Here is a 24,870-nt window from a genome sequence, read left to right on the forward strand (position 1 = left end):
ATTTACCCCTTAGGCAGTCTCACAACCTATTTGAGTTGCTGATGAGGGGAGCCTGATGAAGGGAGACTAATGTAGGATGAAATCTGTGATAAAGGGATCCTCCAACAGACTTCCTGGGGCTCTCCAGCCACCCCTCTGCCACCATGCTGGGGAGCTCCCCTCTTTTCTCTAACCTCCCTCTGCAGGTGCTCTAACCTCAGTCTTTACCATGGGCCAGTAAATTAACTATTGCTCCAGTTACTTGAGATATCTGGGTCATTAGGATCGGCCCCATTTCTCATCAGGTCCCTCCTTTTGCTGGATGAGCTCGGAACTCTCAGACCAGCGTGTGGGATGGAGGCGCAGTGCCAAGGGATGGAGAGCAGCGGGGTGGACACTGGGGAGCTGGAGGAAGCCTGGAAAGCAGGAGGAGGAGGTTACTGGGCAAGGAAGACTTTTGCTCAGGCATGGATCAACCTAAAGCAGCAGCAATTATAGGTAAGGGAAATTTAGGGCAGCCCAGGACATCCCCTCTGCAGCTGAGACGGGGGCCACCATTTTACATGCTACAAGCCTTTGTGGGAAAGGCATTTACAGGCATCACTGACCCACTCCTCCGCCTGGCTAACAGCAAAACGGCTATTTTTCCTACAAGACCTGGATGTTGCTGAAGTTTAGTCTGAGGCATGCAGAGTCATTCAAGCATGCACACTCAGCGTCCCGCGCTCCCAACACAGCAAACAGGAAAATGTGCCCCACCGTGTCCAAATCCTCTCCGTGACGGTTAGCTGTGTTGGCGAGGGTGGGAGGAGCAGGAAGACGAGAAAGCCATATTCCCCAGGGAAGAGCCAGAAAGACTGCATTTCATATGGATCTTGGGTACACTGACTTCTTCCCTCCCCTTCCCCCTCCCCCAGTAAAATAATTAGCCGTAAATAATCCAGTCAGTCATTAAAAGAAGAAGGGCTCTCGTTTGCCATGGAGGTGTGAGCAGTGCATGCAAAAGTGGGCCGCTCCAGCGGGCAGCTGCGTCGCTTGGTGGGTGCCGGTTTGTTTACCTACGTGGCAGGGAACCTGGACTCGGGTTCATTTCAGTTATCCCATGAGACCTGCTCAATAACGGACTGTTGGAGGAAAAAGCAAAATAAAGAAAAAAAACAAAACAAGAAGCTCATAAATCCTAATTGCATTGGCGTTCGCACAGCCCCAGCCCCCCCGCCCCGGCAGCGATGCGAGCAGGCAGCGCGCCCAGGCAGAGCCCATGCTTGCTCTCCTCTCCTCCTTCCCCCACCAAGCAACACACACGGGGGACCACACGGTAAGTGGTCCGAGTTGAAGCGGAGAAGGGAAACTCAACATCAGACCTGGCCCAGCAGGTCTGCGCTGCCCCTGAAATGCACAGAGATGCTCTCTGTATTTACTGGGTGCAGCGCAGACACCCCAGGCTGATGACCTGCAGAGCTCGGGTGGCGGCTGTTTCCCCAGCATGGGGAAGAGCTAGAAGCCTTTTGCCTGCCCGGCTTCTCGCTCTGCCCAAGGTCCCAACCACTTCAAACATCAGCATGAGACACCAGGTATCCAGTGGTGAGAGGCAAAGCAGGTTTTGCCCATGCTGATCTTCCTTCCAACTGACCTATGTTTAACGATGACTTCTGAGCGGCTTTATTTGCCCTTTTTAGCCCTGATGTCCCACAGCAACAGCCAGTGCGTAACACGATGTTAACTCTGGCTGTCAGCAGGCCAAGCAGGCGAGCTTGGCACAGCATCACTGGGCTTTGGGAGCAACAGCAACTACAGAACGGCCAGGGAAACGCAGGGCCATCTGCACCATGTTAACACACAAGCAAAGCGTGTGTTAAATATGCCCAGGACCAAGGCATCGTTGTTCCATACAAAGACCAAAAGTCTTGCAGTGGTGAACACTAAAACCTAGAATGATGTGAACATTTCCACCTATTGACACCACCTAAATTTCAACTGAAAACGGGGAGCAAATACTGGGAGAGTCCTCCTGTGAAAGACCAAAGAACAGGGTGAACTTCATCCTTTTTTTCAAGCGGGGAGCAGCTTCACACCTCGATCTCAGCAGGGTCAGGAGTATGTGTGCCCTGCCAGGCATCGCGGCAGGAGCGGGCCCTGCCTGGCTGCACAGCCAGCTGTTTTGCAGTCAAAAGCTCACTTTTCTTCTCAGTGCCATCCAGGCTAGCACTAGTGACTGGGAAATTCTTGGTTTTCCTCCCCTACCAGTTTCTTCCCACCTGGGACCCCCACCGGAGAGTAACGCTGAGCATTCCCATCACACGGGGCAGGAGATCTGAGCTCACCTTTGACCTGATATTCCTTAGTTGCCGGCTAACACTGGATCTGTCTTTCTTCAAGAAATCAGGGTTGCTTTTTGATTTCATAATATCTGGGAAGAAGCAAAAGAAATGGCATTAGCGTGGTGCCCACTGCCTTCTTGCAAGGAGCAGGGCTGGGGCAATTCTGCCCTCCCAGCCCAGGCAAGTGCCCCGTAAGGGCAGAGGGGACTCTCGGGGGTCTCCGCTCCCCTGCACCACGTGCAGCACAAGGTTTTCCCAATGCAAAATGCCAGAAGGCTTTCAAAGCCCATCAGCTTCCCATCTGTGGGCTGGAAGGAGGAACTGCCACGGGAGGGCAGCTCTGGTGAGACTGTCTGCAAGGAGTGGAGGCGAGAAGCAGCATGAAACAGCAAAAGAGCACCATGCCAAGTCCCACACTCGGACCCATTACTGCACAAGGGCTTGTATGCCAGGATGGATGTGTTAGCTCGGGAAACCCATGATTGCTTAGAGCTGCTGGAGGAGGACTGACCATATCCTGATACAGTGGTGTTCACAGGGGATTTCTCTCCCTGAGCTTCTGTGGCTGCTTTCAGCTGCTCTTTCAACCTGCTGATATCACAGTCTGCCTTGGCCTTCACGATGCTCAGCTCCGTGTAGATGTCTTTGTACTTGTCGCTGGCGTATTTCTTATCCTGGCAAAGGAACAAGAACAACCCAATGGCGTCAGACAGACAGCTGGAGCCGAGGGGTTTGTGAATGCACTGAAGGGGAGCCTGGCAAATGCTGACGGAAGAAGAGCCGGCAGCAGGTAGAAATGCTCGGCCAGGGCGATGCACGCATTTCACACACGCTCTCGAAGCCACGTCTAACAGCGGTACGGGACTTAAGACAGGCAGAAAGCTGTGAGCCCAGCAGCAAGCATACAGTGCTACCCGTGCATGCAGCTCCTTCGTTACAGGATTACTTGTTTGTGGGTTTTAATTTTAGCAAAGACACAGAATTCAAGCAGAATTCCCAGAAATGGCCTTGGCAAAGAGGCCATCCAGAGCAAACCAGATCTGATGCTGGGAGGCTGGGCAGATCTCTAACACTGATTATTTTTGCCACTTAAATCTGATGTGACAGGAAATGGGGAAAAAAACACTGAAGGGGATGTTTTCCCACATCGTCTCCCTTGTTGGGCAAGTCCTAAGCTGATACAGGCGTGAAGTGCTTTACTAATGACACCAAAATGGGTATTCAATTCCATTCAGGGGAAAAATTAAATATTGTTTCAAATCCAGGTATAAGTGAGCTGAAATCTAAGCACAAACGCAGAGGAGCAGAGCACAGCCCATAAGAGGATTTGCAGAAATGGCCCTGGCATTACCCTCAGTGCTGTCTGCAGCTCGTCTTTGAGGGAGCTGATCTCCTGCTTCAGGTACTGGATTTCTGATTCTTTGACCCGCAGCAGGACCTGTGGGAACAAAAGCAGCGCGTGTTCGCAGCCGAGCAGATGCAGCACGATCCCGAGATGCTCGCCCGCTGTGCCCGGTAACAACCGAGGCAGGGCCGGAGGCTCAGCCCCACGCCAGCACTGCAAAGCTGCTGGTTCACCCGTCTTCTGGTTCACGCAAGAAAATTACTCCTGGGTCTCTTGGGAACTTGCACCGCTGATGTGTCCCCTGCACACCCCTTGGTTTCTGTCCCCACTGCTTTACGTGGACTGGATCCCAGGGGACAAGCAGGGGCAGGAGAAGGAAGAGCAGGTGTCTGACTCGACATGGTGAGGACAGAAGATTAGGACTCCAAAAGCTCCTGGCCCCATTGCACCCCACGATGCACACTGCTGAGCAGCCAAGCAGACCTGATGCATGGAGGGATGGATGGCTGTGGCATGCTCCCGGGGGTCCACAGGCACTTGTGCCCACCAACGCTGCCCCTTCGGCATAGCAGCGGCAGAGCTCACCTCCAGCTCATAGGCGTCCTTGCCCTGCGTGAGAGGCGATCCAGCAGCCTCTCCCCCACCCTCCCCGGTCAGCAGGGTCCGCAATCGCGTGATCTCCGCAGCCAGGCGGTTATTCAGCTCCTGGGAAGAGGAGAAGAGCCGTTGTGGGAAGAGGGAAGCACGGCCACGGCTCGGCGCAGAGCCCACCGTGCTGCCCGTCGGCCCGTGACCCCCTGCCTGCACCGGCCGCCCCGGCTACGGCGGGGACCCTCACCTGGTTGTGGGCGTTGAGCTCCTGGTTCTCCCGCTGGCACTGGCGGAGGGCCTGCCTCTCAGCCTCCAGCGCCTGCGCCAGGTGGGCGTTCTCCAAACATTTCTGCGAATACTGCTCCGAAAGCACCTCCAGCTCCCGCTGCACCGACTGCAGCTCCTCCCTGGCAAAACACACGCCGTGTAGTGCCCTCCCCACAGACACCCACCCGTGCCCACTCTTCCTCCAGCGCCCCAGGACAACGCAACAGGGATCTAAGCACTGAGGAGGAGGACTTGCATACTCATTTTGGGAAAAAACCTCAAGCCCAGAGCAAGCCAGCCCTTCCCTCTCCTGGCACAGCGGTGCTTGGGCACCAAAGGGGACGGGAGGTCTTTCTCTAGGAGGTTAATGGCAGGACTTCCTCGGGTTTCCAAAAATTGAGCCAAGATCTATCAAGTTTGCTCTGGGCACTCGGGACTGGGTGTATTTGCACACCTACACATCTCTACATAGATGCATCAAGGTTCATAAAGCTGCCGGGCTGTTTTGCTCGGCTCCCACATGAGGACAGCCTTGCCATGAAAAGCTAAGTGCTTTCTCCTCACCTGGTTAGATGTGGTTAAGCAACCCTCCCACTGCAGCTGTGAGAAAAGCAGCACTGTATCTGTACATCTGCTGCTTCTGGTGACCATAAAGCAGCTGAATTTGGCGGGGGACATTCGCCTGGAGCCTGAAAGATTACAGGCAACCAGGAGCCTCTGATGGGCACAGCCAGGTCAGGACCAAGGGAAGAGGTCCCTGCGATGACAGGTCTGCCCCTAACTCATTGCCAAAATTAAAAAGGAGAAAGGGGTCTCCCACACACGCGATCTCCCTGCAAGACACAGCAACAGACAGAGGACAACGGTCTTACAGGTATTGCCTTCGGAGGGCCTCGATGTCGGCATTGACGCTGCTGATCTGGGAGCGCTGGGACTTCTCCAGCTCTCGCTCCAACTCTTCCCGGTGCGCGTTCTTCATGGCTTCGATGGCTGTATGGGACCGCACAGCGTTAGCACCCAGCACCACGTCACCCAAGGACAGGTTTTTTTGGAGGTGTTTTTTTGTTTGGTTTTTTTTAAAGGAACAAGAACCGAGTCGTCCCAGCGAGCCCCCCACTGCTTTGCAGCTCCTTCAGTCTGTGCCCCTGGCTGCAAAGTGGCAAAGGGGCTTCTGCAAAGCTCACTTCTTAATAAAGCCCAAAAGATTGTCCAATTCACATGTTTTTTCCTGAACTGTGGGACTCATAATGCAGAGACCCTGGGCTCCAGTGCTTTAAAACTCCCCGGGGCACTGAAGAATCAATTCAGTGTGGAATTGGCAATAATTTAACCACAGGAATGACTAATGCCTTTCTGAGATGAAACGGAAAACGGATCAGACCCCATTACAGCCAAGGATACGGGTACCAAGCCTGGAGAAAGACCAGGAGATGGACCTCCATCCAAAACATCTCTCCCACCAACCCCTTCCCATCTCCCTGTGATCCGCACCCAGCCCTCATCCCATCCCACGCTCTGCTCCTCCCCACCAGACCAAATGCCCTCCCCATGTCCCCATCAATACCTCCCACCATGGGGGACCCTCTGGCGTGTCCCCATACCTGAAATGGTGGCAGCCGTTTCTTCTGCCAGCAGGCGGTCTTTCTCCTCCCGCAGCTTCTCCAGCTCCCGCTGGTGCTGCCGCTGCAGGTCCTCGATCTTCTTCTGGTGTGTCTCCTCCATGGCTGCAAAGCCCCTTTCACATGTTGCCTGCAAAAGGGACGAGGGCAAGGTGTTGGCCCGGGAACGTGGGGTCGGCATCATAGCGGCGGTGAGCCTGCCAGGAGCCGCACACCAGCGGGAAGGTCGGCACCCAAGTTCCATCGTGGGGGTCTTCTCCCTCCCCAACCACGGAGGAGCTGGCTGAGGATGGACCTCGTGAGGTCAGAGCTTGTCCTGTCGGCTCGACCCCTGACAGCTCCGGTGAAAGGGAAGGACAGGGTAGGTCTGGGGTCAGACCCGATTGGGGAATGCAAATTTATGTTAAAAACAAGAAAAAGCCTACCGTGCCCCTTCTGCTCTCTTTTACAATGCCTGATTTTATGCGGCCACCTCTGGGGTGGGAAACAAAAGACTCGTGACAGCAACAGGACCTTAATTCCCAACTGAGTATTGCTTCAAATGCCGCATAGGCAATTATTTGCTAATTGAATTACTAGGATTGAACTTAGGCCAGGATATGGGAGCAGCGCTCTGGGGATTCAGGAGTCACCAGCTGTGAAATCCTGAATTCCAGCCCAGTCCTGCCCCAGGCACAGACCCCGCTCCTGCCTCTGCAGTGGGACAAATGCAAAAGCCTGTTACCAGTTCAGCTGCCAGCCTGGCTGCCGCCGCCAAGCACATCAGGATCCTGGACAGACACATGGCTGCAGGACAGAGGCAGGACAGCAAAGCCACAGGCAGGCTCAAGCCACGAGCCGGGAAGGGCACGCACCAGGGATGCAGCGCACAAGCCCCGTCAGACGTCTGGGGACAACCCTGATGCCAAGAACTGCACTGGGCTCTTAACGTCACAGGCTGGCTTTATTTCCTGGTCTCAATGGATTTCTTCTTGATTCACAGTCATGTTTTCCAGGGGAAGTGAGAACTGTCACCTAGGGACCACTGGGACTCCATGGGAAATTTAAGGGGAGCAGATTCACTCCCCCAGTGACAGAACTGCTCACGACAGTCTAACACCACTGACCTACACTCCTCAGCATCACTTCGTTGTCTGATGCTCTGTAACCTATGCCATCCTCATTCCCAATTTTCAGCTCTGGTGCTTTTTCTCCTCCCCTTTAAGTTTTAATCCTGAGGCATTCTTCACTTTCTCAGCCTTGTTTTTTTTTTAACCTCATAACTCAGTGCCAGAACCTGTCTGGACTTGGCTGACTACAGAGTGGCATGAAGCAGCCTTGCAGGATTCTTCAATACACCTCTAACGTTGGAGGAAAATGGTGAATGCTCCTCCACAGGTCTGGCTGTAGAGTCAGTATTTAATGTATTGTAAATGCATTGCTATAAATCCAGGACATTTGAACATGTACAAACCAGTATCTCCTGTTACTGATGTTACATTCTCCATCAGGTTCAGAAGAGAAGAATCAAGCACATTTAAACCTATAAATTGGCCAGGTTTGCAATCAGCTGGTTAGCTTTCTAACCAAGGGAAGTTTCTGTTTTGCTGCCTGTCCCTCTGCTTCCTACAAAGATGCACAAACAGGCCGGTTCGTCCTGTTCTCCTCCCAGACCCCTCTGCCCAGAAGATGCTGCTTGCCTTCCCACCAGGCAAACTGCAAGTTTTGGTAGAGCAAAGTTGAAAACACAGGCGGGAGGTCAGGTTCATTCCCTGCTGTTATTTTTCAGCCTCTATTTTGGTTCTGGCCTTTTTGCTTCTGGCAAAGCAAGAACATCCCCAGGTACAAGCGACCCTGTTTGGTGCCTGGTTCGCAGGACAAGGTGTTACCTGTGTGTCCCGCTGACCTGAGCGCGGGGTTTAAGAGGGGCTTTTCCTTCCTAAGGGTTAAGATGGAGGAGACAGCATTCAGTGAACACCACCACTTCACTCCGATCTCCCCAGCAGCATTCCCTCCCCTGGACACCCGATTCGCGCCTGATGGGATGCAGCAGGACTACTGCTCTCCCCAGGCTAAAACCAGCTTCTGGCTGGAGCTGAGCCACGCTTTACCCCCAGCCCAAATGCACGCTGAGGATCTCGTGGCTGGAAGCAAGCTCTCCCACGTTTTTGCTGACTCCGAAGAACGACTGCTCCATGAAAGCCTCGCCAGCATGGCCTCTGCGCGCAGGCTGCATCGCTGCCCTTTCGGCTGCCTGTTCAACCTGGAAGCCTCTCTTGGTGCTTCCGAGAGTCCTCTGCTGCCCTAAACCCACTTCCTAACTGGAAATGCTCTCCGATCAAATGCAAAACACCAAACCCAAGAGGTTTTTTTAGATGCTGTACCATCTCAGGTTAGTTTTACAGCCAGTCTGACTGGTGGAGCAATCTGAATGATGGCATTTCAATTGCCACTGGGTTTTCCTGCACCTAGCCTGGGTTTCCCGTAACTGTGCACTGTTTGTTGTGTAAAGAATCACTGGTGTACACCACCAGGGCCGTTCTCCTCGCAGCCTCGTGCAGAGGAGCTTTGCTTTGCTACAGAATTTGGAATCCGTTTGCAGCTACTTCCCCCAGGAACATACATTTTGAAAGCATTAAGTTTCCATTTCATCCTGCATTTTTGAGGGCAGCAGAGACAAACTGGAGATTTGATCAGACTGGGGAAGACAAGAGCTGAGGAATGCTTTTAAAGGGAAGTCACGAATAAAATGTACGCCTCGGGTATGAGGAGAAACACTACGGTCTTCATATTGAAAGAGAGCGTGACGTTATCAAACTACTTTGAAACTCTCCCTCCCTCTACATGCAGAGACCGCCTCCAGTAATCAACCCCCCTCCAAGCCCTCAGCAATGCATTTAGAATACCCCAGCATGGAGAAAAGGAAAACGCCATGCTTTACAGAGGCCTTTCTAACACTTCGGGGCTCGCTTCGGCATGCTGGCTCTTTCTGGGGATGCCCCTTGGTCTGGCAAGCAAACCCCGGGACGGAACGGACCCTCCCTTACACTCAGCTGTGGAAAGCGTAAAGCGTTAAACGTATCAAGACCTTTAAGTTTTCAAAGTCTTTCTGGTACTTTTCCCTCAAGGTGGACGCGTTCCCCTCCAGATGCTTGTTCTCCAGCTCGTCCCTCATGACGTTCATCTGGGCCTCCAGCTCCTGGATGCGTTCCCTCAGGCCGTGCATGGAGTCCGGGTCATCGCCGGGGCCCTGCCCGGTGCCACCCGCCTCACCGTCCGCCCAGGCGTCCCCACCGCCCGGACCCGCCGCGGGGGACGCCTCCGGGTGCTGCCTCTGGTACTCGTCGAGGGTCTCCTGCAGACGCTGCAGGTTCTGGCTGTAGTGCTCCTGCAGCGCCTGCAGCTCCTCGCCATGGATGACCTGCAGCTCCTTGATCTTGGCTTGGAACTTGTCCTCCAGCATTTGCATCTGCTCCAGGTGATACCGCTCCATGTTCTGCTTGTCACGGACAATGGCATCCAGCTGGTTGAGGCCCTCCGTCCTCTCGGCCTTCAGAGCATCCTCTGTCCTGTTGAGTTGCTCTATCACGTTTCGAATCTCCTCCTCGTACCGTCCCTGTAATTCACTCAAGCTCTTGCTGTGTTTACGCTCTTCTTCCTCCAAGAGCCTTCGCTGACTGTCAAGCTGGGACACCTTTGCTTTGAGATCGGCGTTCTCCCTTTCAAGCATGGCGATCACCTCGCCATACTCACCCTGCTGCTTTCTAAGCAAGTCTTCGTACTCGTCCCGAAGGAGAGAGACCGTCTTCACGCGCTCTTGGCAAAGCGCGTCCATGCTCTGTAAGGACTCCTTGTAGGACTTCATCTCTCTCTCGTACTCCAGTCGGACTTTGCAAGCGGCATAACAAACCTGAGCCTGAACAATTGCATCGTGGACTAACAAAGAAGAATACCGTTCAAGGTCTCCCATGCACGAATGATATGAAAGACTCTGAGATATCTTCAGGAGCTTCTGACAGTCTCTCATTGCCTCCTCAGGAGGCAGAGAGAGTAAGGCAACAGATATCTCCTTCAGAACATTTGATTTGTCCTTTAGTTGTTGGGCAAGATCTTCCTGAATGGAAACAAGAGCTTCACTACTATGGTCTGGCAGGCTGCCCATCTCCTCCACCTTGGCTAATTCCTGACACGGCACCATTTGGAGACAGCTCCCGTCCCAGGAGGTTTGGGTTCTTTCTGAAGCATCTTTTTGAATTTCAAGTGCTTCAGAAATCTGGTGCATAACTCTGTCAAAATCAGGAGTCCTGTACGCTTTGATGATCTCCTCCAACATGCATTTATGCTGCTGGAGAGCTGTTTTGGTATTATGGAGGTCTTCTTCGATTGTTTTTAATCTCTGATGAAAAGATTCTCTCATTTTCTGTGCGACAAACCCAAGTTCTGCCTTGATCAATGTAGCGTCTGCTACAGCACTGAGAGAACAGGGAGAAAAGCCCAAACCTGTTGTTTGTGTTTTGCCCTCGGCTTCTCCTTCTCTGGTGCTCAAGTGCACTCTCAGCTCCTCCACCTGGCTCCAGAACTCCCCTTCCAGCAGCAGCTTCTTAGATAGGACGCTGGCCAAATCAATGGCTGTATGAGAAACATTTGCCGGCTCCAACAAAACCACCTCAGCCGTTCCCTGGATCTCTCTCAGAAGCCGAGATATCTCAGAGCTTGCATTTTTCAAAGACTCCGCTATTTGGTTGATGAGAGAGGCCTCAAATGCCACTCTCTCAGAAAGCCATCTCAGCTGGCTGGCGTCAAACATTTCCACTCGCTGCTCCTTGGAGACGTGCTCCTCTTCTCCCAAAAAACCTCCTTCTGGAGCGGGGCTTTCCACGATAAGGCTTTCACTCTGCTGATACTCCGAGGGGACTGGCGTCCCTCTCAAGGCTTGGATTGCGTTTGATAAGGTTGTTTCCATGCTGGACAGAGTAACAAGGAACAAATCACCCTCTTTTTCTTTGTCTGATTTGGGCAAAGATCTTAGTTGCTCCCTGCACTTCTCTAAGCAAGTCAGCGCTTGATCATTTTTCATTTGGAAACCTCCCAGCTCGCTAACATGATTTTCTATGAGCTTGAACTTTTCCTGCCTCTCAGTCTCCAGCTGTGAGATCAAAGCACTGACTTGGGATAAGCTGGTCTGAAGTTGTTCCCGCAGCTGAGACTCTGTGCTGGCCCATTGATGGTGGAGGGCGATGAGTGTCTCCTGATTATGGCCGTGCTGGCTTTCAAGCTTCATCGTTACATCTTTGAGTTTTTCCTCTGTAATATAAAGTTTAGTTTCCAGGGAATGGATGATTGAGAGATAGGTCTCAGAGTCGCTTGCTCCTGATGATGGGTAACCAAGAGCTGGCTCTGATGACATGCTTTCTTCAGACAGCGATCTGTCTTGGCTCGTGTCTGAAGAGGTACTGCTTGTCCAGTTTTTCTCTGATCCGTCCGGATGGATGTATTTTTGGCACTGGATGCTCGAGAAACGGATTCTTTGCCTCTTGGCCCCCATGATTCCTACATCAGGCTTTGCTAAGGCTTTCTGAACCAGCTCTTGGTCCTGGAGCTCTACAGCTTTGGATGGGGAGCCGAATTCCTCCGCTTGCCTCTGGCTGGTCTCAAGAACCTCCTCCTCCTCCTCCTCCTCCTTCAGTGCGCAAGTCAGAGCTGGGAGGACATCCTGAGTTTGCAGAGGCTGCCCCAGCTGGGATGGATGACTTTCGTCAGCCTCGAGACTGGGGCCATGGTCTTCTGCCTCCTCAGTACTTGGACTTGTGCCGACACCAGCTAATTTCTTTAAAGCCTCCTCCTTGGCCTTTAGCTTTATTTTAGTCTCCTCTAAACTGCTATCTAAAGCAACCATTTTAACCAAAGCCTCACTGAGATCTTGATCTTTCTTCTCCACAATTCTCAAGTGCATTTCCTTAACGTGTCTCAGCTCTTCTTCTTTTTCTTTCAGCACCTTCTGCACGCCCTGGAACTGATCCGACACCTCCTCGAATGATTGCTCCAGATTGTGATAGTTGGTCTCTTCCATTTTCAACTTCGCCTGCAGCTTTGCAACTTCATTGTCTGACTCGGCAACCTGATTCATGAGCTCGTGGAACCGACATTTGATCTGATCTCTCTCTCTTTCGAGCTCCTTGATGTGCTCTGCGAGTTTCTGGATGCTGGCCTCCTTCATCACCAGCTGCTCCTCCAGCTGGTGGACAAGCTCGCTGCCTTCAAACTTTGCACTCAGTTTCTCCTTCTGTAGGATCTCCATTTGCTGCTCTCTATTTTGCAGCTGGTTCTCGTACTCGTTGGCCTTATCCTCCACCTCCTTCAGACTCCGTATTAAAACCTGCTTCTCCCTCTCGCAGCTCTCCAGCAAAGCCTCGTAATTCTTCTGCAGCTTCTCCTCCATGAGGATCCGCGTTTGCTCGCTAGCATTCAGCTGCCTGCTCAGGTCCGCGATCCTGTCTTGGAGCCGCTGCACCTCTTTCTGATGGTCCCTCTGCAAAGCCTGCTGCATCTCCAGGTCCCGCAGCTCCTGGGTCTTCTCCAGGAGCAGAGCCTCCGCGCTCTTCAGCTTCTGCTCGCTGGCCTTCAGCTGGGAGCTGAGCGTGGCCTCGCCGTGCTGCCACTCCTCCAGCTGCTCTTTGGCTTTCTCTTTTTCGCTCCTCAGGTCGCTCTTGAGCTTGGCCAGGGTCTGCTCCTTGATGGAGAGCTCGGCCGCCGCGTTACTGAGCCTCGCCTGCAGGCTCTGAATCTCGGCTTCGTGGTGCCGGATCACGTCCTTGGCCTCGGCGTAGCTGCGCTTCAGCGACTGAATCTGCTGATTGATCAGCTCTTGACGCTGGCATTGGGCTTCCAGCTCACTTTGGAGGTCTTGGTTGACTTTGTGGAGCCTCTGCCAGGCACCTGATGGCGAGGCGGCCACCTCGGTCTTAAAAAAATTGATTAAATACTAGATTAGTAACACTCTTGGCTCTACCTTCTGAGTGTCACACCTCTGGCCAGGCAGGCCACGGAAAAGCTCCTCGCAGCGATTTGGCTGCTACCCACATGCTCCAATTGGGATGATTTGTTCTTGGCACAATTTTTTTTGTTTGTTTTAACCAACTTTTTTTTTTTTTTTTAATGAGCGACAACTGCTTTCCAGTAACAGAAAACATGGACCACAACATCAAAACAGCTGTACAGTAACAGGCTAAAAGGAAAAAAAAAACCAAAATCAAATAGAACCAAAAAAAACAATGAAAAAGAAACACCAGCAGTAAAACAGAGACAGACGGACAAGAGAAAAATGGGAAGGGTGAGAAGGAGGAGGGGATGGGAACAGGTCGAGAAGAAAGGAACTGCTTTTTTAGCGTGTTTGTTCGTTTTGTTGTGAAACAAAAAGTGCACAGTTCAGGTAACACAGTCCTACCGACCAAAAGCAACAACAGGAAGTGAGGTGACAGCAAATGACATCATATCCCACCCAAACGCAGGGAGACAGGACAGCCGGCGTGGCGATGTCATTTCTGTGACTGCCAGACAGGACTTAGTGGCTGCTCATTGCATTAAAGAGATGTTGTTATGCTAAAGTTTAAGACTAGGGAGGATCTAATTTCTCTACCTGCAAAAAAAAAACCAACAAAGGACAAAATAAAAAGCCCGACAAGTGAAGGGAGGGAAAAGGTGTGATGAGAATGTAAAATAAAAGAAACCAACCTTTGTGAGATTCAAACCAAAGCAATGTAGCATGCAAAGAGAAAACTCACAGAGAGAGTCATGCAAAAGGCGACAGAAATTATGTATCTTTAAAAAAAATACACAGACAGGAAGAGGCGAGAGAAGCACAGCGTTAAGCCTAGGAATTTGGCCTGCCTTGCTGTACTCTGGTTGCTGATAAGGAAAGCCCACAGATGTGACACTCAGTTACGTTAAGTTAAATTTCATGCTTTACACCAAAAACATGCAAGAACATCCGCCCGGGACATGTTAGTACGTGACCCCTCCCGCCCGCCGTGATCGGAGCCAAGGGATGTCTCCGGTCCCTTTGCAAGGAGCAGGAGCCTCCGCCGTTTCTCCGCTCCGAAGTTGGGGTACCCCATCCCGAGGAAGCTCAGAGCGAGAGAGGGGTTACACGAGGCCGGAGAGGCTTTGGTGCACAGCACATGCATCGGGGTGGGTATCTCAGTGGCTGCCTTATGAAACGTGCACTCTTTTATGTCGGGGCAGTGGTTGGGGGTCCGTACAGGGCTGCTCATGCTGCCAAGGAGGGGTTGGTGCCCCCCCGGGCAGTTCCAGAGGGATGGGCTGGCAGCAGTCAGGCTTCTTCATCGTCCCTCCCCATAGACAATGTAGGAACCTCTCTGAAATTAGCCATGATGGAGGTGGGGGGCACATAAAATTCAGAGGATCTGTCCAAAAAAATGCTGTCATGTTTGCTCGCAGTTTGGGGCTGCAGAAACTCCCCCAGCGATTCCACTCCCTCCACCCCAGCAGGGTTTGGTGGGGTTACTCCCTTCTGCTTCAGGACTTTAATCCCTCTGTTCCCGGGGAAACAGAAGGGAAATCCCCAGAACAATTAGACTGGAGCAAGCAAAAGCCTCCAACCCTTCCGAAAACCCTCTCCAACTTCTAGGTCAACGTTTGGGTCACTTCTCACTGGAGTAATGATTTGCTCAGCCCTTCTGCGGACTTCCCCTCTTGCCCCCCCTCCTCCTATTGAGGCGTTACGGCCAACTTCAACACGGCCAATCTGACAGTGGATTTAGCATCCAGCTTTTAGCCCCATTCCCTGATTTTTTCAGGCTCCTGGCAAAGGGAGGTCGGATGCCTTTGCCCCAGGGAAGTGGGAGTTAGTTGCTCTTCCAACACTGCCAAGTGAAAATGGAACTCCTCCAATCGAGCAAGCACTGTCAGCTTGGGGACTCCAGAAATAAATGCATTAATAACTCCTCCAGGGAGATCACCAGCAAGGAAGGCAAGATGCCCCCCTACCTGGGCTGGCTCCACTGCCTGTGTAACTTCTTCAGGGGCAATTTCTCCCGTGAGAAATAAGGAGGCAAGGTTCAGCATCGACACCGGGTTTACTGCCATGGGAGCGCAGCGTGTGGCCACGCACGGCCACTTCGATCCAGAGCCGGTTTGGCCAAGTAGATTTGAGCAGGTCAAAATGCTGCCTCTGCACAAAACAGGACCACGGACCCATGAGAGCAGCCAGAAGCTGCCCTGCAGGCATCGCGGCTCCTCCGGGCACAGATGCTCCCAGAGAAAGGGCTGGAGAAAGTCCATTTTGTTTGGAGAAGGGGAGGAAAGGCTTCCCAAGAGACTCTCTCGCCTCTTTTGCCAGAACCTCCAAAACACACTTCTAGGCGTTGCTGAGGCAAGGCATCTTAAAACAGAAGAAACCACCAAAGTGATCCAAGACAACAGGTCGTCCCCGTGCAAATCCCACTCTGGCTGCGGGGAACGTGCCTGGGAGATACGCCTGCGCGTGCTGTGCTTGCCCATGTAACCGCCACACAAACTCCCCAGCCAGGAGCAACCGCTGGGCTACTAGATGCTTACAAAGCCTTATGTGCACCCCACTGCCTGAGGGGAATATCTGGGGCACAGAAAGGGGGAAACAGCTGTTGCATAAGCAAACACATTATAGGATGGATCAGAGGTGGACTTTGCTGAGGTCCCATCTGTCTACCATGGCTGCGTTTTGTTTTCCCTTGGGGACACTAGTAGGTAATGCTATCTTCTGTCTACTGCATCCCAGATCAGAGGTTTTGTTAAGCAGATGATCCTGGTAAGGCTACAGAATTAGCAATATTTGCAAGGTGGTCAAATATCGTGGAGCCCGCTCAGTGGCACACACCTCTGCGTCAACCAGTATGCCCCCACAAACACGCTGGACTGAAGCCCACCAGGGTCCCCCTCGGACACAGAGGAAGACGGATTTCTCTCTCCTCCCCACTCTCCTACCTGCAACACGTAGCCCTCCCGGGCGCTCTGCTCCCGGCCCAGTGCCACTTTCAGCTGGTCCTGCAGGTGCCGGTTCTGCTCCAGGAGCTCTAGGGCCTCCTTCTGCTTCTGCTCCAGCTGGAAGGACACGAACAAAGACAGCGTCCAGGGAGTGGGCAGGGGGTGAGCCATAAGGAGCAAGCGGCTTGGAGGGGACGTAGAGCAGAATGAACGGGGCTTTTGATGGCACCGCTGCTTTGCTCTGCTCTGGGATCTGGATTTCATTTTGCCAGGCAAAATCCCTCCCCTCTGAAAGAACTAAGTTACGCGTTAGTTTAATTCCTAAAGCTCACTGCAGCAAAGGATGAACGGCACCAGCTCGTGCCAGGCATGACCCCAGCAAATCCCAGCCCGGTTCAGATCGGTGATACTCCTGCTTACTCCACGCCTGCACCCCTTTCATTCCTGCTAATACACCTTAATCCCAACAAACAACAACCTTTGTTATCCCAGGCATGGACCTTTTCCAAGCGAGCCGAGTCTCCTTTCTTTTCCTAAAATCATAAGATTGTTTAATGTAGGCTCCACAAAAAGGGAACCTTTGTGGTGTGTGCTACAACTCAAGCCAGTTTATAGTTCTGCAGACATAACTGCAGACCCAAATCTCTACAGCTGCAGAGGCACACAGAATTATGAATTTGAATTTAGAGTCTGGTTGATACACATCAACCGTACCCACCTCATCAGAGGCAGGCTGGCTAATGACCAACAGAAGCGTAGGCTGCGTTGGCTGGGAGGGGGTAATGAAGTACCACTCTTGCAAGAACAGCCCTTTCTGCAGCCGTGGGAACATGAAAGCTGCCAGCAGGGCTGAACGGGAACGGACGTGGGTCTGTGCCCTGCCAGCTCCCCAGGGGAACCTACGGCATCCCCACTCGTTGCTATTACGAAGCAGGAATAAATGCATCCTTTTTAAGCCTTGCTCAGGCTTCCTACAGTTCCCGCAGTGGCCTGAAGGCCACTTCGGCAGGCAGCCTGCACCCCACGCACCCGACTTTACCTCCTTCTCCAGCAGTGTGGTCAAGTGCTGCTTTGTCAGCCCCTCATCCCGGTCCTCGGTGTGGGCAAGGTGCAGGGGCGCGATGGGGATCTGCTTCTCCTCCCGCAACGGGGTGGTCTCCACCTGGTGCCAGCGCTGCTCGATCTCCACGTGGACGTTCTGCGGTTTGATGTCCGCCGGGACGGGCAGGATCCGGTCCACCTCCATTCTCAGTGCTTCTTCCGACCCTGCCCCGTCCACGGCATCGATCATCTCGAAGCGCTTGCGCCGTTCTTCCCGCCGCCGGGCCCGCTCCCGCTCCAGCTCTCCCGGGTCGGCATCGGTGGCACTGGCATCCCTGGGGAAGGCGGCAGAGCCGCTCTTGGAGGAGTCTGCAGCGTTTGCACGCTCCTGCGCCAGGGCTTGCTGGATGGGGCGAAATTCAGCCCAGTCAAAGGTCTTGGACCGTCCTTCTCGCCGGCGCTCCCTGGCACGGCTCCGCTTCTGCTCCGGGTCCAGCTCAGCTTGCTCCGCATCCGGCTTCTCGCTCGGCTTTGGACCAGTCTCGAAGGAAGAGCTTGTTTTGCTTTTCTCTTCCGGCAGGGAGCTGCGAGGACAGAGAGAGGGTGAAGGAAAGCGTCAGTGGGTGCTCCAGACGGCCGGGCACTCCCACGCATGCCTTGAAGAGCTGGGTGGAAAGGGGCTGCTGGAAGCCCAAGCCAATGCCACGTGGGTGCCCCCCCTGCCCCTCCGTCTCCCATCACCTCTCGGGCGCAGGAGCCGCCGCTGCCCTTCCCCGGGATCACGCTGGTGTGCAAAGCCATGGTGCAAGCGGCCCCGGCTGCTCCTGGGCACCCCCCGGACCCCCGGAGAGCAGCCGATCCCGACCTCGCATCTCCTCGGCAGCCACCCCAGGGCCGGCAACCACGACCCAGCAGCAGCCCGTGGCCGAGGCAGCGACCCCGAACCGTCATGCCAGGTGGGGAAGAGGCTTCGAAAGCTCCTCCGGGGCCCACCAGCTGGCTCGCCGCCCGCCTCCCCGGCTGCGGGGCTCCATGCACACACGCCGGTCGATGCGGCCATAGTCACGTGCTTGCGGGGAAGATGCCACCAGTCCCACCAAAGTCAGTCTGGCTTCGGAGCTGCGGGGCGGAGAAGCACAGAGCAGCTCCCAGAGGTCTTGGGTAACAGGGGGAAGTTTTTCCTCGAGCTTGGCAAAGTTGGGGTATGAACGGGTCGAAAACTTCTCCGTGCCACTATCTGCACTGAAGGCACAGATCTCCCCCAGGGAAACCAGCCTTGCGGGCAGCACGGGCAGCCACCCCGGCACGGGGGCTGCACACCGTATGTGCAGTTGTCGGTGCAGCAAGGAGAGCAAGAGTTATTCAGCACACCATGGAAGTCACTGAAAATGCCGATTTCTCAAATTTCTCAAGCAAGGAATGATTTTTAGTGCTGAGTTAGAAGGTGGTAGGTTGAGAGGGGAAACATACTCATCAAGCAGGGAAAGTTAACAGGGGAAGGCAATACTGTTTCCAACCTAAGGATAATCCATAATGCAGTATTAGCTTATTAAACGTAGACATGCCAGCCTTGTAACATGCAGATCGAAATTAAAAAAAGAAAATAGCAGTATGCTAACTTTGCAGAGGAAGCCCATCCTGAGAGAGTGGCAGGCATTTGCTGAACCCTCTTTGCTATCAGAAGCCCCCGAGATGCCTCCCGAGGCACAGCCCTGCTGCTCAGGCTGACTCCTAGCTCTCCCCCCTTCCAGTACACCCACAGCATCCCCCCGGGCTCCAGCCTCCAGCACAGCCTCCACAAGCTTTCTAGAAGGGCGCAGTGGGAAGAGCTGGAAAGCAGGTCCCCGGGCCCTTCGCTGCAGGCAGATCACCGCTAACGGGGCTCTGACCCACGGGACCGCATGCACTGAGACTGCTGTGACCGGGAGGGAGCAGCAGCAACACGGCTTCTCCTCCTGCCTTGGTAATACACCCCAGCTCCCGCAGCCAACAACCTCATGTATGTGCATATGCCCAAAACAAAGAATGGAGCAAAGAGATGACTCTGCATGGGTCCGGGGCTAGTATCTTCCGATGCACTTTCATCCACGATCAAACCACGGGCTCAGTAGAGCTGGGTTTCAAGAAACTCTGGCAGTTACAGGCTAAAACCAGCTCAGAGATAATTCCTTCTTCAGCTCTGTCACTTGCAGCTAATAAAATAAACCCAAAAGGCACCACGATGAAACCTCCTCACTCCTCAACCATTAGAAGATATTGCATGACTCCACAGCCAGGCGCTCAATCTGGAGTCAGTTAGTGATTACAGCTGCATTTTAAATAAGTAAAGCGGGGATGAGATGGAGTCTTAAAATGGAGAAAAGCGCTAGGAAAAAAAGGGGTCCAGGGGCCCCTCGGACATTGTTGAGAGACAGAAATTATGCTGCTCTAAATACCACATGGAAGAATCTCGGCATTTCTAGAGGTGACAACTCTCGTGAGCTCATTTCTCCTGTTGCTTTCCAAAGGGCATGGGATGTGTGTCAGGGAGCAGAGGGACGGCCGCTGGGAACTGAGTTAAGATACTCAGAAGACTGACCCAAAGTTTCTCATTTCATCTCCCGCAAGTACCCCATGGCTATTAATTCTGCTCAAGCATTTCACATCTCCTCCATCCCAGACAAATTAATTCACATCACATGGGAGGGGGGGGGTGTCTTTGCCTCGCAGTGGTATTTATAGGTCAAAACAAAAAGTTGTTTTTTTTAATATGGGTGGCTGTGGGAGTGGTGCAAGCTGCGAGCCGAGCACGCTGCCGCAGCGTGCGAGAAGCACACAAAGGCTGCAGGGAACTGGGGGAGCGCTGGGGAGCTCAGCCTCACTGGGGCCACGAGCTGAACAAGGACCCAGCGCCGAAGCAGCCACCTTCTTTCTTGTGGGTATTTTGTATCTGCACGGTCATCGTTAGCAGAGTGTAATTAGTGTCTCTGCAGACTGCAGGGCACTGCTGAGGGCAGGGAGCAGTGCAGCATCTGCCCCCCGCCCCGGGTGCTGACACATGCAGCAATATAAACAGTAATTAGGACTTGAGTAACCGAGAAAAAGTGTGTTTGGCTTGGTGGAGACATGGCAGCAGGTTAATGAGACACAGCAGAGGGCTGCAGGAGTGTGTGGAGTCGGACCGGTCCCAGGGACGGGGCAAACACCACTGCCCTCCCGGCACAGCCAAGCACCCAGACTAACGTCCCTCTTGCACCCTGGCCACGCTGTGCAGACGTTTGCCACCTCTCCATCATGAGCCTTTGGCAGTCTGTCCTTCAGCTTTCCAGCAGCCCTGTTCACAAGACGCTCCCCAGGTGTGGATGTTAATGACGTGCCCAAAGCCAGGTGGGATGGGCTGGGATACCCCACGCCGCGGCAAAGGGCTTGCAAGCAGGCACCGGGTGAACACAGCCCTGCTTCACAGACGGTGCAGCCCTTCAGCTCACAGCAACAACTTCTCAGCAAAGTGACTAACCCATGCCAGACTCTACCCCATCCAAAACCAGCTCGGTGGAAAACGACAGAAGTGCACCTATAATTTCCTTTTCCCCAGCTCAGGATTGAGATTCACAGTCTATTTATGCAGCGTAACAAGTTACTGCCCAACTGGTACCTGCGCTTGGACCCTCTCACAAGGGTAAGCCACGTCAAACCACTTCACGTGGGCTTGGAGCAGATGCAAAGACAGTGAGCACAGGACTACCGTGCTGCAGTAACCTGTTAGGCTGTAAATATATCTGGCTCTTTAAAGGCAGACAAGTCCCCTCAAATTTCCTTGGTCTTCATCTTCATATCTAGTCACATCGGAAGATACCAGTGTGGGGAAATCAAGTGTCAAGACCAGGTTGCTTCTTCCCTTCTCTCTGGCTTTTATTTAAAGAAAAAAAAAAGGGGGGGGGGAAAAGAAAAGAAAAATAAATGGAAACTGCAGGACTTCCCATCCGAGGTGCAGAAAAGGAGAAGCATGCAGTGAATCACGAGATATACAAACCACAAAACGTTAATACAGGAGAGAACACAGTTTTCCAACCTGGGCTTCAGCACGGATAGTTTCAAAGAGAAGTTTTTCCTGGGATTGCATGGAAATCAAACATACACAGGAGTGAGGAAAGAGGCGGCTTCCCCGAGACCCCCGTGAGATCCACCAGAGCTCGGGCAGGGCTGGGAAACGGTGGCCGAGTGCCAAGCGGGATGGGGAAGGAGAGGCTGGAGCATCTCCAGGTCAACAGCACCGGGTGAGAAGAGCCATTCCATCAATGCAGGGACAAACCTGGCAAAAACCTGCTCGTTGCAGCTATGGTAAGGACAGGAGACGGAGTTAAAGGTGCGGCCGTGTCCATGAAGCCTGTAAGAGGTGGCCCGTACGAGTGTGGCTGGCACGGTTAGCTGTGAGGAGGTCAAACACCCTTTACCCGCAGCTGCAAGCGCTCACAGAAGGTACTCTGTGAAGCGGGGGGGTCCCTTCCTCTGGCACTGACGGCAGGAGGAGACGCGAGCATTACTAACGCGTAAGGGGAATGAGCTGCGGCAGCTATCTGGAAGATCAAAAGAGGAGGGAAGACGATTTGCTGGCTGGAGTTTAAAATATATCAGAGCCAAACAGCTTCTAAATTGAACCCTGGGCTCGTGCTGCCGTGACCCGCGGAGGGGATGGGCAGCTCATGCTGAACAGTAGCCAGAGGAAAGGGGGAACCCAGCACAACTGAATCCAAGTGGTTTCACAATACCTGGTGGGAATCCAGAGGAGCCTTGATATAGGAACAGTATTTCATATTCCTATGCACAAATTAAAGCCACATTTTCAACCCGCTTTGAAATCTGCACGCGTTAAGAGTAACTCAGCATATCAGCATCCCCACAAAGCGTATCCAAATTAAGCCCAGAGAGGGATGTGAGAAAGAGCCGCAGCTTCCAGGAACGGACAGGCTCAGGAAGAGGAAAGAAAGGGGATAAGGGAAGAGTTATTCCTGCACAGCAAACCAGACAACTGCAGGGGCTGCTAAACTCCCCCCTTTACCTTGTTACATCGGGAGCAGTGGTAGGGCGAACATGCTTCATGATGGTCTGGATCCAGTTGCGGCGAATGCCCGATGTCATGGCGGACAGGGTGAACTCCCCTTCCTTCGTCTAGCGAGAGAGGAGGACCAGCTCAGAGCAGCTGACTGCACCCACCAGCACCTTCCCACCCCCCCCAGTACCACCCTGCACCCAGCCCCGAGCACCCAGCGCTGGGGCACTTCTCGCCGGCCACGCGGACGTCGCACCCAGCCCCTCCATCCTCCAGCACACTCACGGTGGGAATTAACATCTCTCAGCAATCAGGCTAGTTTTGCCGTAGCCGAGACCCTAAGGCTGAGACAAAACCTTCCCTTTCCCCCTCCCCATTTTTTGTGAACCGAAAAACTGGCTCTCAAACCCAAGGCCATAGCTCTCTGGAGCACTGTGGGGGATGCCCAGTCGCCTCTCTTAGGTGTTTGGGGAGATGTTTCCCTTGCCACAGATGAGCATCCCCAAGCAGCTGCACAATGTGAGCAGCCCTGTCTGCTGTCCTGCAGCTGGACTCTTCTTCCTCCCCACATTCTCCTTACATGGATCTGGAAGCCGTAGTTTCGCTGAACCGGGTACTCGGTAACATCGTAGCACGTGGATAAATCAATTTCTCCATCCAGGTCAGCTGCCTGGAGAGGGAAGAGGTAAAATAAGCCGTAATGCTTTGCAACCCCAAAGTGCGGTGGGCTCGCAGGGAGGCACGCAGCAGGTCCTTGAGAAGCACAAAGCCCTGAAGAGCGGTGCTCCAGGACCTTGGCATCTGGGAAGACAACCTGCCCGGGGTCAGTTTTGGGAGCACCTGGGACTCCCAGGGGTGCAGAGTGATGGGTTGAACACCGATGGGAGAAGACACTTACCTCCTCCGCCACCGAATCCCGGTAGTATCTCAGGCTCTGGTCGGTCAGCACAAACCAGTGCTTCTTCCACTAGGAAACAACCAAGATGGGGCATTTATAATCCTGCTTCTTCCCCACCAGTGCCGCCCCGGCAGCTCGTCACAGGTCACCCAGCAGAGATTCCCCGCAGGGAGGCAGCTCGCAGCCTCTCCCCTCCCAGCTCCGCACCCGGCTTCACCGAGAGGCCTTCCTGGGAGGAAGGGGACACCCGAACAGGCAGCAATGCAAGGGACACCGTGATGGTTTGCACTGCCAGGACACTGATTTCCCCAGCGCTGCCGCACTGGCAGAGTGCTGGACCCTCAGTGGCACCAACCCTGCATGTGATGGTGAAACACTGTGAGAGCCACGGGGGCAGTCGGAGCCTTCCCATTAGCTCCACTGGCAAGACAATGCTTTTAGTGGCTGCACTTAAAGCCTTCAAGGGACCTTTTTAAAAAAAATTTTAAAAAAGCAGTAAAACATTCATGTTTTATCTGCAGTACCTAAGTTGGAGCCTATTCCTGGCCCTTGCTCTATACAAACAGGCCTTCTGCACGCTCCCAGCGAGGCACAGTCTTACCCAAGGCAGCTTTCAGTAAATAAAGCACTTGCTCCAGCAGCCGATTCCCCCTCTGGCTGCCTACAGACGTGCCCTTGGCCCCCCAACGCACCAGTGGGTACCCACAGTGGAGCCCGGGCCACGGTGCTCACAGCCGTGGGCGAGTCACCTTCATTTTCCCTCAACAGGCTGAGCAGGAGGGAAGGAAATCCAGGGAAGGGGCGGATTGCAAGCAGCCAGGGCACCCTGCCGCCTCGGCATCAGTGCCCATCTCTAAGGCTCCAATAGAGCCGCATATCCTGCATCTCTCCGGGAGCGGACAGGAGGGAAGTGGCCGCAGCTGCTTCCCTCAGTGCCAACTCAAGAGGCATTTATTTATTTCTTGGCCCTGCCATTTCCCCAGCACTCAGGGGACCTTATCTGAGCCTCATTACTGACACCAAAGAGGTTGCTGGGTCGCAAGAGAGATGAGACTAACAAGAGAATGGGAACGCGAAACCAGTGCTGCTATCCAAGCTGCCCCAGCTTCCTAAAAACCCATGACATGATATCCAGCTGTGGGGCTTTGAAACCTCCCCAGGACAGAGCACCAGCTATTCCCACGCCAAGACAAACACCGTTTGCAGAGGGCTTGCACACAACCACTGCTGCGTGGCTCCAGAGTTGTACAAATTCCCTGTTGCTGCTCTGCCCAAGCACCTACATGTTGTTTCCCCCATCTGGAGCATGGCCCAATGCTGATCTACGGTGCAAGGACATCGGGGCTTTGTCAGCGCCGAGCGCAGCCCCATGCACATCCTGAACAGCCGGGACATCGGAGTGAGTGTCAGCTGCCAGAAACAGGGACAAACCGCAGCTCCAAAGACCAACGCGAAGGGCAGAGCACTCCCCGGACTCACCTGCCCGTCCTCATACTGCTTTGTCAACCAGCCCTTCTTGAAGTTCAGCAGGTCGGGCTACAAGAAAGGAGAGAGGCGATCAGAGGGGAGGGAAGAAACGTCTTATCAGCAACGGCTTGATAAAACACAGCACAGCAATAAAACAGACCAGCAACAGTTAAATGCATAGAATCATAGAATAGTTTGGGTTGGAAGGGACCTTGGATCCAAATTGGATCGTTATACTGCGTGGTGGCTAAACATTCGCTCCCAGGAGGAACAGAGACCTGCTGTATGGTTTATTCAGGCTGTCCCCTTCCTAGCACTTCTCTTGTAATTTCCTACTGCTACAGCAGCATTAC

The 24,870-nt window shown here is 53.5% G+C and overlaps 1 protein-coding gene across 7 annotated transcripts in view; it reads right to left on the bottom strand.

Moving 5' to 3' along the window:
- MPRIP (myosin phosphatase Rho interacting protein) overlaps positions 1-24,870 on the bottom strand; it is an 88,918-nt gene that overhangs the window by 9,914 nt on the left and 54,134 nt on the right. For 2 of the 7 annotated variants that reach the window (XM_052773048.1, XM_052773051.1), the window contains 15 exons: positions 24,530-24,586; positions 23,051-23,119; positions 22,733-22,822; positions 22,162-22,271; positions 21,175-21,213; positions 17,122-17,707; positions 16,083-16,199; positions 9,190-13,062; positions 6,105-6,252; positions 5,376-5,493; positions 4,484-4,643; positions 4,231-4,350; positions 3,652-3,738; positions 2,812-2,974; positions 2,304-2,389 (listed from right to left, as the gene is read on the bottom strand). In XM_052773048.1, the coding sequence (XP_052629008.1) occupies positions 2,304-2,389; positions 2,812-2,974; positions 3,652-3,738; positions 4,231-4,350; positions 4,484-4,643; positions 5,376-5,493; positions 6,105-6,252; positions 9,190-13,062; positions 16,083-16,199; positions 17,122-17,707; positions 21,175-21,213; positions 22,162-22,271; positions 22,733-22,822; positions 23,051-23,119; positions 24,530-24,586 (5,823 nt within the window). Of the gene's footprint in view, positions 1-1,037; positions 1,104-2,303; positions 2,390-2,811; positions 2,975-3,651; positions 3,739-4,230; positions 4,351-4,483; positions 4,644-5,375; positions 5,494-6,104; positions 6,253-9,189; positions 13,063-16,082; positions 16,200-17,121; positions 17,708-21,174; positions 21,214-22,161; positions 22,272-22,732; positions 22,823-23,050; positions 23,120-24,529; positions 24,587-24,870 lie in introns of all 7 variants that reach the window. The other 5 variants (XM_052773050.1, XM_052773049.1, XM_052773047.1 and 2 more) reach the window with 5 other exon arrangements.

This window comes from Harpia harpyja, chromosome 21, assembly GCF_026419915.1.
Source record: "Harpia harpyja isolate bHarHar1 chromosome 21, bHarHar1 primary haplotype, whole genome shotgun sequence".
Taxonomy (NCBI): domain Eukaryota; kingdom Metazoa; phylum Chordata; class Aves; order Accipitriformes; family Accipitridae; genus Harpia; species Harpia harpyja.